The sequence below is a fragment of the Macrotis lagotis genome, chromosome 3 (genome assembly GCF_037893015.1).
Source record: "Macrotis lagotis isolate mMagLag1 chromosome 3, bilby.v1.9.chrom.fasta, whole genome shotgun sequence".
Classification (NCBI taxonomy): domain Eukaryota; kingdom Metazoa; phylum Chordata; class Mammalia; order Peramelemorphia; family Peramelidae; genus Macrotis; species Macrotis lagotis.
In genome coordinates this window covers 2,011,588-2,026,769 of record NC_133660.1, presented here as the reverse complement: position 1 = coordinate 2,026,769, position 15,182 = coordinate 2,011,588, and the positions used below count along the sequence as shown (strand labels likewise).

Genomic DNA, 15,182 nt, shown 5'->3' with positions numbered 1-15,182 from the left:
GTCAATCTGACAATTCACAGATAAAATACTCTCTGATAAATTACTACTCTATTTTTGTAAATAGATTATAATACATATTGTAACAAATATTCAAATATTTTAAGTATATATATATATATATATATATATATATATATGTAAAATACATAGATACAGTTGTCTCCTACTACTTACTACTCCTACTATAATTTACTCCATTTGAAAAGTCAACACAACTGGCATACTATCTCATGCTTAGCCTTAATCATTGACAACTCCTTATCCCTAAGTCATTTGCTACTAACTGAAAGATAAATTAATATAATAGTAATGTTAGTGTTTTTTTATAAATTGAAGACATTAATAAAGCCATAGAAACTTTACAATGTCATTTAATTATAGGGTTAAAAACAGTTGTTTTGAGTCTTTTGATGCAAGGAAAAATTTTCTTATTTACCAAGTGATCATAACTATCTAAAACAATTTTATTTATATTTCTAATATAAAATAATTTCTTGTTCTTGATAATTTTTCCCTGCAACTGTAAAAATTCATTAAAAGTTGTTGTAATGATTGGTAATGAAGGATATACTATTGAAGAAAATGTCTAAGTTTTTAATGACCTTCCAACTAAGTTTTCTATCATACTTCAGTGAAAGGTAGCAAAGGATTACTCCAAGAAAGGCTGCTTGTATGTTGAAAAGAAGATGGAACTAGAAATAAAAAGTCATTTACCTTCCCTGAAGTTCAGGTTATTCAACTCTAAAATGGAAATACTATCTACATCACAAGATTGTTGTGAGAATGACAATGAAATTCTTTCAAATATATCCTTCTCCTTTAGAATAAAATCTAGTGATTTGAGATTGCTTATTTATATTTATATCCTCAACATCTAATGCACTGCCTGGCACAGAACAGGGCTGATTTAATAATGTCTGTTGATTGATTGATATGTGAAGTTACATTGAAACATAACAGAAGAGTTATTCACACATATACATTCCTGCTGTCATCATCATCATCATCTACCTCTTATAATTCCTACAGAAATGGTCCTGAAATAGGTTATTATCCTCCTATGATCATTATTCTCTAAAGGATGACCATGCAAGTGGATGAATTATTTTAATTACTTTTATCAATTCCCTAAATGTTCACAACCTGTAAAGTTTTCTCTCTAAAAAGAAAGCAATATATTAAGATTGTCCTAAAAGCATAGACCTAGGTTGCACATATGACTATTACTATGGAAGCAGTTCAAAAAAGATTCCAATTCAATCCTAAGAATTCTCTATGATCAAGTATTAATATACCTTTGAAGCATCATTTTCTTTTATCATTTCATATGCAAAATAATTTTTATGAAGTTACCTAGCGTAATGGTACTCCTAAGAAAAAAGCTGACGAATCTTGCTTTAATCTGCTTTGTATGACCCTCTTTCCTTGGCTCCTTTTTATGATAAAGTCCAACCTCATTAATTGCCCAGTGTGAGATTTTCATGCTGAATCACAGTGTTTATTAGTAATAAGTGAATAGCAATAACTTCGCAAAAATGCAGAGACTGAGCTTCCACTATGTAATTACTGGATGACTCGCGGTTTGATTCAGGGGTGAAAATGCAGACATCACGTCAGTGTTCCTGCTTTATTTTTATAATTTCAATAAATCGAGCAAGAAAAATTGTTATTGCTTGCCAAAAGAATGATCATAGCTTTAATTCTGCTGAAAGGGTTCCCTTATTACAAGAAAATGAAGGCAGTCAAATAAAAATCCTAATTCAAAAGCCTCTTTCATCAGACATAGTTTAAAAGAATATATATTTCAAATTTTGTGTATATATCTATAAATCTATCTATATATATTTATACATTTATGAATATATTTATACTCATAAATATATATATACTGTTTCCCAGAGTTTATTTCCTAAGACATAAAAAATATTTTCCTAATTTTTAGATTTTATAAAATTTTACTAAACTTCTCTTTTTATATATTAATAGCTTAGACTGGTTTTTCAGTATAAAGATCATCCAGGATGGAGTCAAAGGATCTGAGCTCAAATTTTTCTTTGCTACCAATTATCTGGGTAAATAGGGACACATTACTGTTATTAGCTTTTTAGATCTCACTTTTCTCATCTGAAAAATGAAAAGGTTGGATTAGACTAGGATTTTGAAAGCTGAAGCCCATGTGGGGGTTCATGGATGATTTGAGGGATGCACAAACTTGGCATGTATACATACACACATATATGTGCATATCTCTATTTACATATACATGTATATGTAAATAGAGATAGATAGATATGTCTGGCTAGTTGGCTCAGTGGATAGAGTTCTGAGCCCAGAGTTAGGAATATCTAAATCCAAATCAAATTTCCATTACTTATTTGCATTGAAATTCTGGGGAAGTCAATCTCATTTGTCTAAGTTCCTTATCTATAAAATGAACTGTAGAAGAAAATGGCAAACTACACCAGTCTCTTTGCCAAGAAAACCCCAAAAGGCATCACAAAGAGTCTGATGTGACTGAGAAGAGAGAAAGACAATAAACAACAACATATACTGTATACAACCATATTTCAATTTTGGGTTGTTTTCTTTTTAATATCATGTATTTTGTTTTATAAATTTAAGAACATTATTCAAACTATAAATATGTACAACACATACAGACAGACACACAAAATTAAGATACCCTAGATAAGACAGGTGCTAAGGTCTCTTTTTAGTTCTAAATCTATGATCTTATGAGCTTGTGGCAATAGAATGGTACTATCTTTATTCACGAGGAGAATTCAAGAGGACAGATTCACAAACCATGTTATAAGTTTAACCTGAAGACTTCTAAAAGAATAGGCAAGTGAAAAGTTGCTTTTAAGCCACAGGACTTCAAAACAGAAATAAATCAACTAATAAATAAGTGATCCAACAAAATGAATTTAAAAATCTCATTTATCATATATCCTTTATTCTCATTACTATGCATACAATTGCAAAACAAGAAAGGGCCCCAGAGACCCAAGAAAACAAAACAAATACAAGAATGTTGTCCAGGAAGAGGTAGTTTGGACTAGAAAGATCCAGGATTTATGGAGCAGGTCAACCTACCCCTTCCAAGAGCAAAGGTAGAGTTGATTGGATTATAAACAACTCTTTTTTTATCTCCATATTTTTATTCAAGTTGTCTTATCTGAAATGTACTTTCTCAAATCTCACCATTCATAAAAGTTAAAGCAAATTTTAGGGGGAAATTTACATCTAACTCCTTGAAGCTCTAAAACCTATTTCTTCTTGTCTTTGTGCCTAGACCAGTGCCTAGCCCAGTCTGGCATACAGTAGGAATTTAATAAATTCTTGTTGAATGATTTCTGATATGAATAAAAGAGGGGAAGTAAAAGCAATGAATTGAGCAACTAAAGAAATAGAAAATCAATAGATAATAATCCTCAAAATTAAGGATTAAAAATTCTGAAAATCAAAGAGTAGATAAATAAAACTGGAAAGAAAATGACTATGGAATTAGGAACTTTTAATAAAGAGTAATAAAATGACAAGGAGGAATTGCAAAAAGTAAAGTAAATTAAAAAATCAGGAACTATTACAAATAATTAATACAAGCAAACAAATCTATGTATGATGCTACAAAAAATTTATAAAACAAGTTAATAAAACAGAAAATTGTGAATATAAACTACCTCAGAAAGAAATTGAATAAGTTATAAAGGAAAATTCAAAATATGAAAAAAGTCCTCTGGTATAGATGGATATGCATATCCGTATATTCATAATTATCAAAATATTTATCTATCTATAAAAGTTCTCTCAGTTTAAGAATAAATATTACATGTATATGTATGCAAATAAAAATATATGCATACATAAATTGTGGCCAAAACTAAGAAGATAACTGATTAAACTGACTCTGAGATAAGTATTATAAAATACCCAATCAACTGAATTAGCAAAGAAAACTATAGACCAATATTAATAGAAATTTAAAAATATTAGCTAAGATTCAAAGTAATATATTAAAATATATTATGGCTTGGTTGTAGTCATAGCAAGAATCATGGATATATAACACTAGAAAACCTATTAATATAATAATTTTTATTTAAAATCAGAAAAATAAAATAACCACATCATTTTATGCAAAAGAAATCCTTTAACAAAACCTGAGAAATCATAGGAATAAAGGGACCGTTTCTATCTATGTCCACATTTAGCTTTCCTCAAATGAAAAGATAACATTATTTGAAATAAATTGACAGACTTGGACATTGAATTATTTATTATTGCTTAGTTCTTTTTCTTTGTTGTGACAGAGGTTACTATATGAGAATGGGCAGTATTTTGAGTATTGTTGACTGTTGTGTTTATTTATATATGTGTGTGTGTGTGTGTGTGTGTGTGTGTGTGTGTGTGTACAACATTTAAAAAGAAATGAATTAGAATGAAATTTTCAAACTTTTACCAGAAAGCATATTCAAGAAAACATTATATGCTGAACCCACTGAAAAGACATCTATTTATTTATTTGTTTGTTTGTTTATTTATTTATTATTTTTAGGCTTTTGTAAGGTTAAGTGGCTTGCCCAAGGCCACACAGCTAGGTAACTATTAAATATCTGAGGCCGGATTTGAACTCAGGTACTCCTGACTCCATGGCTGGTGCTCTATCCACTGCACCACCTAGCCTCCTCCTATTTTTAAATTAAATTAGAAGAAAGTGCTTTCTACTGAAAGAAAACACATTCCTAAGGATTCCAAATTCCCTTTGACAAAAGTCCCAAAATATTTAAGGAGAAATAAAATTTATTTACTGGATGAGATGAGGTATGATACATATTGGAGATATGTCTCTTTTTACAGTATTCCAAGCAGCTTTAAGTGTCAGGTGAGTGAAAATATTTCTTAGTAAGTTAGTTTCCTCATGTAAGTTCCCTATACCAGTGAAATCATAGATCCTCCTTCAAAAACAAACAATAAAAATAAAAATCATGTAGGTCCAAAGGAAGGAAACTGCTATTTCCTAAGAATTATAAAAATCAAGTTTTTTTTTATCCCCACATACTCTCAAAAATAAAATGAAGAAAATAAAAAGTCTACTTATCCACTACTAAGAGGGTTGAGATTATTAGTTCAACAGTTGTTGCCCTGAAGATTTTGCCAGTCTGACGTTCAGGTCCTGACCAGCCATGATCCTACTTGGTTTGTGAAAGCTGACAATGTCCCTACTCAAGGTGATAAACCTTCAGGCACTGTGTACATTTAGCTACTGGCATAGGGATAAATAAGCATTGACAACTTGACAGTTCATCATTGTAAAGATCATTCTTCTTGAGAACACTAAGAAATGAGGGGGAAAAGTCATATTGTAGTTTGTATACTTTTTCCAAGAAAGCATCCTTTATTTGTAACTACATTCTGAAGTTTGGAAAACTTATACAATGCACAATTTTCTCTTTCTGGGTATCTCAAAATAAGTTACACATGCTAAAAGATTTCTTAGAAGAAATGGCACTATTTTAAATAGACTACCCTATCTGTCAATATAAGTAAGGGTCTCCAAAATGTAGAAAAAAACTCTGAATAAAAAGTTTTTAAGTTTAAGACACTTGAAGCTAATCAAAAACATTAAGTTCACTTAAAAATAGATATTATAAATTACAGTTAATTTATGGAAATAATGTAAAGGATTTTTATAAAATTATTCTTCTGAGGAAAAGGTGCCTTTATTAAAATAAAATGTGCTACTATTATTGCTTAGGCTAATCCAGGCTATATTATTAACTTACAAGACTTCCCAACAACTTATCATTTTTGAGATCACTATTACAATATTTTAGTTTTTCTTTTCATTTTCCAAGTCTAAAAATTATCCTAACACTTGAAGTATTATGTCAGCATTATTGTGACAGCATATCCAGAAGTAAGAATTCATCTTTCTTTAACACATATAAAATTACCACAAGTTGCTTTCCACATTTTGACAGGTTATAATATGTTGCTCAAAAAGTTTGCTTTTTCTGGGAAAAACTTTGAAATCAATTTCTTTGAGAAAAATAGAAATCTAATGGAAATCTGTTCTTTTCCACTATTTGCTACTATTAGATACTCAGCTTTAGCCTCCAATCAAAGTTAGTTAGTAAATAACTCATCATATATTAAAAAATATCAATGTTCATTCTTTTGTACAACTGGCAGAATTTCAAACTTGCATAGAATCAAAAATATTTTAATTTACAGGCTAGATAGTTTTGTTTAATTGATTATGATGTCAGACTCTTCATTTTTGTCCTTTCCATCTCCATGAGACAAAATTAATCACTGCTGTGGGACTAAAAATGCAATGGTGGATAAAAAGTTGCCTTGAGATCATTCATCTCAGACTACTATGGATCCCATTCCCTGTATTATTTGATTTAATTTTGCCTAAGTGCATCTTTATATTATTTTTCATCATTTTGAATAAACAACTGCTTAAGAAAATTGATGAAAGTCTCATCTGTGCAATTAGAGATGTATATTTATGACAGACATTATGAATTCTTTATAAGAGATGCATACTCATGAACTCAAATCAAGAGGAAACAAATACAAAGTGTTTTGAAAATTTAAAAAACTTTTAAGATTTTAAGTGTTTAATTTCATGTCATTGAATCACATTCTAATTTTGTGGTCTCAAGTATATATATATATATGTATATATATATATATATATATACATACATATATATTTATATTACATGTAGATATACATCAAAGCCACAGAAAAATTACTTTTCTTGGTGGGGGGATAGCATTTTTCCTTGATAAAATCTATTAAGGAAACATCTTTTGTTACTCATTTTCTATCCTTTTGAATGAGATCTATAGTACAGAATATAAGAAGAATTTAATTCTTCTAGTCTATTATTTATTCTATAACAAGATACAAAAATTAAAAATTGGTATAGCACATTTTCAAGTGAATTTTCACTCTCATTATGTGAAATTCATCTGCGAAATCATTCTAGTCTTAACTTCCTAAAAAGTACAAAACAGAAGCATCATAGTATAACAACAGTAAAAAGATATACCATTTAAAAAATAAAAGAACAGACTGAGAAGAAAGATCATTTTCACATCTATTATCTCCTAACTTGCAGTTTAATTTGCATTATAAAAAACTTGTATTTTAAATGAACTCTGTAATTCTGTATTCTAGAACATGTGTTAAAAATATAACAGCTCCTTTTTCTCAATTAAACATATACTACAAAGTTCTTCTATATGCATACTAGTGGCAAATAAATTAAGAACAGTTGCAAATTAGGTTATGCAAAATCATACTTATCAGTGTCTGGTCTTACCTTACGGACACCTCTGCCAAGATCTTCTCCATAGTTGGTTCCAAGAATTTCAAAATGTACATTGGGATTGACTCCATTTTCCCCAAATTCTAAATCACCAGTCAATCCACTTACTCCTCCCTGAGGGACAGAAAATATTAGAGTGTATTTTCATAAATCATTAAAACCAGTAATATTAAAAGTTTTCTAAGCTGTCATCTTTGAAACAATAAGGCAGAAAAACTGAAAGGCTAGTTTTAAAAGAAAAAAAGTTTAAAATTAAGTAAATATATTTTTAAAAGATTTTTTAGGGTTAAGTGACATGTCCAAGGTCACCAAGCTAGGTAATTATTGTCTGAGGTCTGATTTAAACTCAGGTCCTCCTGACTCCAGGGCAGATGCTCTATTCATTGCACTGCTTAGCTGCCCCCAAGTTAATATATATTTTGATACTTTTTTTTGAGTTACCTGCAGTTTGCTAATCACAACCTTATTTACCTACATTTGAAAAAGAATATTAGATGTATGTGCAGAACATTTGAGCTTTGGAGACTCTGTCAATAAATTATACTAAAGCATGCAAGTTTTATTATAGGAGCTAAATATCACTGTCATGTTACAATGCCAATCTATATCCCCCCCAACTCTTGACCTAGTGATAACATTAACAATAATAGTTACAATTTGTATCATGCTTCAAGGTTTAAAAGGGCATAGAAATATCATTTTATCCTCACAACAAATCTAGAAGATAAGTGCTAATATCCCTTTTTTTTTACAAATGAAGATATTGAACCAAGACAGAGGTGAAATGGTCCCACAGTTACTAAGTGTTTGGGTTACATTTTAATTCAGATCCTACTGACTTCAGATTCAATGATCCATCTAATTTATGGTTTATATTTTTACCCCATAAATGAAAAAACAGTTAAGTAAAATGTATATGCTATCATTTGCTTCCTTCTGAATCTAAAATTCATTACTTAGCAAACAAGATAAGGAAGGTATGCTATATTAACCTATCACTCAAGTCACAGTTTATCACTACATTGATTAGTCTGATAGCTTTCAATGATGTTTATTTTATTGTGGTTATTGTATAAATTGTTTTGCTGAATCTGTGCATTTGACTTTGCATTAGTTTATTCACCTTCCCAAATTTCCCTGAATATTTCATATTTATTATTTCTTCTTTTTTTATTTTTGAAAGGCAATGGGGTTAAATGATTTGCCCAAGGCTCCAAACCTAAGTTAAATAATAAGTATCTGAGACTGGATTTGACTCCAGGACCAGTACTCTATCCACTCTACCACTTAGCCACCACATATTTATTATTTCTTTTGGAGCAATCATACATGCTGCAATTTATTTCATCCATCTCATATTTCATACCAATTTTGGTACCACAAAAAGTACTAGGAGAAATATTTTTGCATATATGTAATCTTTCCTTCAGTTTTTCAGTTTCAAGATAGTATCTCGTTGAACTATCATTGTTTCAGAATTTTTTATAGTCTAGGAAATCCTTCAAAATAATAACACTTTTCTTTCCAGGACAGTTAGACTACTAAAAATCTCTGGAAACATTTAAATAATGTGCCTGTATTTCCATAGCACCTCAAACTTTAATGATTTATGTATTTCATTATGTCTGCCAATCTCATGTGTATGGGGTATGACTCAAATTTGTATTGATCTATATTTCTCTTATTATATAATTTAGAATATATTTTATATAGGGGCGGCTAGGTGGCGTAGTGGATAAAGCACCGGCCTTGGAGTCAGGAGTACCTGGCTTCAAATCCGGTCTCAGACACTTAATAATTACCTAGCTGTGTGGCCTTGGGCAAGCCACTTAACCCCGTTTGCCTTGCAAAAACCTAAAAAAAAAAAGAATATATTTTATATGATTGTTGATAATTTTCATTTCCTTTTTTTAAACTGCCTTTTCACATCCTTTTAGCACTTATCTTTTGTGTATTGTTTATCAGATTTATTATAACAATCTGCTGGGAAGATATTTCTATATTTAATATTATCAGTTTATTTTAGCTAAAATGATTTTACTTATTAAATAATTTTTATTTCTTAATTGTCTGTTTTTATTTCTAAGATTATTTCTATTTCTTTTTCATTTCTTTACCTATTCATAGTTATTCAAATTCCTTCCTTCCAGTCTCCCTTATTTTTCTTCTTGAATGTTACAGTTTCTTGTATTTAGGCTGCATTTGAATTTAGACCTTTTATGATATAATTTCTAACAAACTGATTTCCATTTCCCCATTTTTTTGTTAAACAAGAGGATGTAGCTTTCCTTAGTGGTCTCACCACGTTGGCAAATAGAGGTGGTACAAGATACAAGTAGAAATTCATGCATTTTTCAGAAATTTAATTTGTGTAAAGAAGAATTAAGTAATGAAAAAGATGGAAAGATAGTATTTCTTTAATGGCATTCTCAATACACTAAGAATAATAACATTACTCTTAAGAGTCATGGATAATGCAGATATACATAATTATATATTCTATGTTGGGAATGAGTTTTTGTAGATGGTTAAGGATTTCATTCACATGGGGAATTCCCTCCAGTCACGCATATGGAAAATTGATCTATAATTAGTCTTCAAGAATTGCCTGGAGTACCAAACTTAGTAACTTGATCAAAAAGTAATATATATAAAAAGAAAAACCTGAAGCTTCTTCATTCCAACACCTTTGTCTACATTGCAATGATTCTATTTCAATAAGCTTTCATTTTTTGTTTTTTTACCTTATGAATTTTATTACATAAATTTGTTCTCCGATTACATACAATAGTAGTTTCTACCTATCATCAATAAGTTTTCTCATAATTTTTCGGGTTTATCTATTATTCTTAGTTTTATCTAGACACTGTAAATTAAGGTACATTTTTTGAAAAGGAGAGATTTCAAATAATACTGTTTGATGATTAGTGATAAAGGAAATTTAGCTAATGCTTTCACCCATCTTTCATTTATTCTTTTATATCATTATAGTTCTGCATGCTAACTTCTTTAATAATATATAAGCTATTGAATAAGTCAATCTGACAAGATTCTCTCCAACAGACACACGAGTTGGTGTATATGCATGTATAAATTATATCACAGAATTGCAAAAATCTTAAGAAGACCAAAGATTTTATACTTGCTCCTTTACCCAAAAGTAGATTTAGCTAAGAGGAAAGTATGTCACTCAGAGCAGAGAGTACTGAAGTCAGGAAGATTTGAGTACAAATACTGGCCTCAAGCACTATGTGAAGCTAACTTGCACTGAAACTCAGGATCATAGTGAATAGATATAGATCTTTGATAGGAAGACTTACATTCAAGTCTTCCCTCTGACATCTATTAACTATGTCACCCTGAGCAAATCCTCTCGGTACTTTCTTTAGAAATCTCACTAAGATGAGAAGTTTCTGAGATGCATGAGTAAATGAACTTTCTTAACTTGGAGTTCCTTATACTAATAAATTTATGGACCCAATCCCAATCTATTGATATTTCTTATAAAACCCTTGATGCCTTTAAAATTTTAAGAGATTTAGAAAAGATGTTTTGGGTAAATTTATATGGAACATTGATTAGAGGACACAGTCCAGAAATGCCGAGGTGAGTGATGTGGGTGGCAGTTGGAGGATGTTCTCAAATTGATGAGGATAGTATCTTAAGAACACAGGCACTGTCCTTCTTTACTAAACAAAAGAAGGATTTTTCTGGTCTCCCAAAAAACTCTTTTAATCTTGAAAAAATAAATGAGTCCTGTGAAATTGTTGCTTCCTATTGGTACCCCCTTAATATCTAGACTAATCAAAGCTGGTTGATATCAGCCCAAAAAAATAGTTTGAAGATTTTTTTCCCCTTCCTTTCAAGGCTACCCTTTAATTTTATTTAATGAGCTTTCATCGGTAATTGAATCCCATGGTTGTGAGTGTAAAAATGTCACTTACATGGTCTTATATTTTTTGCTGGATCTTCATCCAGCAAACTTGATTGGATTTAATTAATCCAATACAATCCATTGCTGGATCTTCATTCAAAAAACTCCACTGGTTTTGGTTAAATCGATTGGATTTGATTAGTATCTTTGTATTAATGATGCTCACCTCTCCCTATCCTTCCCTAACCTCTCCACTGACCTCCAGTCTGACAGCTCCAACTGCCTTTCAGATATCTCAAGCGAATGTCTCTTTTACATCTTAAACTCAACATGTATCAAAATTAACTCATTATCTTTACCCCACCTCCTATCTTCCCTAGTATTGTTAAGTACTAGACCATCTTACTTGCAGCTCCTCAGACTTACAACCTAAGAATCACCCTTAAATCCTTACTATCTTTCAAGTTCTATATTCAATGTGTTTCCTAGGTCTGCCAATTTTATCTTTTCAACAACTCAAATATTTTCTTTCTCTCCTCTGATAATGCTACCACTCTGGTACAGGCCATTAGCACCTCATTTTAGGATTATTGCAAGGATCTCTTTGCCTCAAGTCACTCACCATTACAAGGCTTGTTCTATTCAGTCATCTGGCCAAACCTTCTCACTCTCCTACTTAATCAACTAGAGTGATAGACTAACATTTACAGCAACAAATCAAAATCTCCTGTTTATCATTCAAATTCTTTCATAACTCAGTCTCTTCTCATCTTTCCAGTCTTATACTTCACTTCTGTCATGTGTTTTTCAATCCAGTGACATCTACCTCCTCGCCATTACAAGACTTGATGTTTGTCCTTCGTTGTTGAAGAAGACCAAGACATCCAGAAGGTGATACCATGACAAGCATGTGAATTGATTTTGATTGAGGAGGACTGTGCTAAGTCACCAGCCTCACTTTCTCCTCCAGAGCCATCTGGGTCCAGATATGAATCAGGACAACCCCTGGATGCCAGGCAATCATGGTTAAATAGCTTGCCTGAGGTTACCCAGCTAATAAGGGTCAAATATTTTGAGGCCAGATTTGAATTCAGGTTCTCCTGAGTCTAGCTGGTTTTTTATCCACTGTACCACCTAGACAGCCCATGAATGTAGACTTGATCTCCAGGCTCTGGGATTTTCCTCTGTCTATTGTCTGGAATGTATTCCCTTTCATCTCTAGTTACTGGCTTCCCAGATTTCTTTTAAGTCCCAATTAAAGTTCCATCTTCTATAGAAAGCCTTTCCCAGTCTCTCTCAATTCTCAAGCCTTCCCTCTCTTAATGATTTCCTATTTGTACTGCAGTTAGCTTATTTGTATATATTTTTTTGCTGTTTTTCTCTTCCATTAGACCAGGAGCAGTGAATCTCCTGCCAGAAGGTTGTTTTGGTATGGCTTTGTCAAGGCAACCACAGGCGAGAGACTCAAAATTCAATAAATCTAAAGATTTTTAGGAATGGATTAATTACATTTGACCAAATATAACCCTGGAAAAATGGAAAATGGTCCTCATCAGAAAAAAAGGTTCCCCACACCTGCATTAGAATTCTTGAGGGCAGAGATAATCTTTTGTATCTATTATCTACTGCCCTATTACTTAGTCCTTAGAACAATCAATGTGATCTTCCTAATAAAAGCTTTGTTCATTATTGACAAAAGATGTTTAAGAATCAGAACCTATATGACAATTTATAAATAAGAGTAAAAAGATATAATTTGCTTGACCATAGGATAATGATCATATATTGCATTTTAAAGCAGAAAGGGATTATTAAAAACAATTTAATTCCAGTTCTTTCTTCATTTCACAATTGAAGATACCAAAATCCATGGAAGTTAAATGACTTCAATCATTAACTAGTTCATGGCAGAGATGGGAGAAGAATTCAATTCCCCTGCCTGTGATTTTTGCATTCTACAATACTACCTCTCCAGCTTGTTTTAGTCCCAAACTAAGTAGATGTGACTGAACAAGATACTTAAGGAGAAGATACATGCAATAGCATGTTGTATGTTTTCACTAGCTTGTGTGACTTAAGTACAGTCCCACTTTAATTTGTTCTGGGATAGTTCCTAGGGAATCTCTATTCCTTAGTTCTTGTAATATTATTATCTTTTATTTCTCCTCTTTGGGATAACTTTACTAAAATAAAATACTCATTAAGGCTTGGGACTTTATTTTAAAATTGCAATGCTTGCTTTTGAAATTAATTAGAAATTTTCAATCTCCAGCTTTTGCCCTATAGGACAGATGTTTCTTTCCTTCAACAGATGGCAATTTAGGTCATACTTTAATATGTTTAGTTTATTATAATCAACCCTATTTTGGGTTTTACACAACATATATCACATTCACCATTTTCCCCACACTAAAGTATGCCAGTCACAGAATTCTGGCTTAGGTTCCATCCACCCTGCATTTTAGTCACATCACAAAATAGATGTTTGTGATATTATTTCAGTCAGTGTGATCTATTTTAACAATCTATGCTAATGACTCTCAAATCTACATAATCCACCCCAGGTTCCAGGTTTATATTTTTACTCTCTAAATGATATTTTCATATGGCTGTAGTGTGCTAGCATAAAACCTACAATTTTAAATATCAAACTTATAATTCCCTTTGTACTCTTTCTCTTTCCCAAACTGTACATTTTTGATAATAGAACTATTACTTTTGTCTTCTTTTCTAGGCTTGAAACCTCCAAGTTTGATTTTCACTTCTTTTTGACTCCTAATATGCAATCACTCTCCCCAGACCTGTGAAGTCTTTTTTTCTTCCTTTATTTCTTGGAACTGTCTCCTCCTATCCATATTTCATCATTGCCATTGTAAACCCTGTTCCTCCTCTTAAAATGAATTTATGCAATTACCTCCTATCTGAACTACAGGTCTCCAGTTTGTTCCTTTTCCAATCATCCTACTTCTGAATAACTTCAGATACTGATTAATATTTAACACTTAACATTTTCATTTTGTCTACCCCTAACTTTATGAGTCCTCAAAATGGAAGGGTACAAAGCATAGAAACAGATCAAAACTAGAATATGTCATGTCAGCCCTAGTCATTATGAAGTAGTGTGAAGTGAGCAGAGAAAAGTCCCCTTGTTATAGTGGGGAGTGTTGTAAATAAAAAAAAAATCATGATCTGATGTCGGGGGAACCAAACCACTGACCTGTGTCTCTAATGTCTTATGCTTTGAGACGATAATTTCAAAATCTTTAAGGCTTTGTTAATGTCTTCTAATATCATTGAAAATCATATAGATGACCAAAAAGGATGAGGTGGGGAGTAGTTCTCATGCTGGAAAATTTTTAGGAAAATCTCTTTTCTTTCTTAAATATATATTTGGGAGGCAACTGATCTCTCATTATATTATAATAATGAAGAAAGAATCATAAGAGGAGGAGGAAGAAAGGGGGAAGAGAATGAGAAGAAAAGGAGTAGGGATAATTGTGAAAGGTTTGGAAATTATGAAAAAGATTTTTTATGAAGACTTTTTTTGTGAAATTAGAAGATTTTGGAAAGTTGAAGGAGAAGGAGGGGTGAAACAGTGGAGGAGAAGGAGGGTGAGACAAAGAAAGGGTTAAAGTGTGAATCTAGGTTTGAACAAGGGGATATTAATTAGGACTTGAATTGTATAAAAACAGTTTTGTAATGGTCCCAATAGAGTATGCAGAGGTTATATTTCCCCCAGGATCGGGAAATGATTATCTTTGTTTGAAAGGCCAATTGAGCTCCTTCCTAGAAGAAAAAGTTTAAAGGCTTCTATGAATGCCTCACCACTCCCTGCAGAGAATGAAATGTTCCTTAAATAAGAAACAAAACGCAAATATCTAAAGGGACTATGGGGCAACAAAACAATAATACGTGTTTGGAGTGGGGACGGAGGTTTAGAAAAATCTCATCCAGAGAAA

The 15,182-nt window shown here is 31.6% G+C and overlaps 1 protein-coding gene across 4 annotated transcripts in view; it reads right to left on the bottom strand.

The window, feature by feature from the left end:
* GRID2 (glutamate ionotropic receptor delta type subunit 2) overlaps positions 1–15,182 on the bottom strand; it is a 1,800,826-nt gene that overhangs the window by 612,043 nt on the left and 1,173,601 nt on the right. For all 4 annotated transcript variants that reach the window (XM_074228050.1, XM_074228051.1, XM_074228052.1 and 1 more), the window contains one exon: positions 7,344–7,463. In XM_074228050.1, the coding sequence (XP_074084151.1) occupies positions 7,344–7,463 (120 nt within the window). The remainder of the gene's footprint in view (positions 1–7,343; positions 7,464–15,182) is intronic.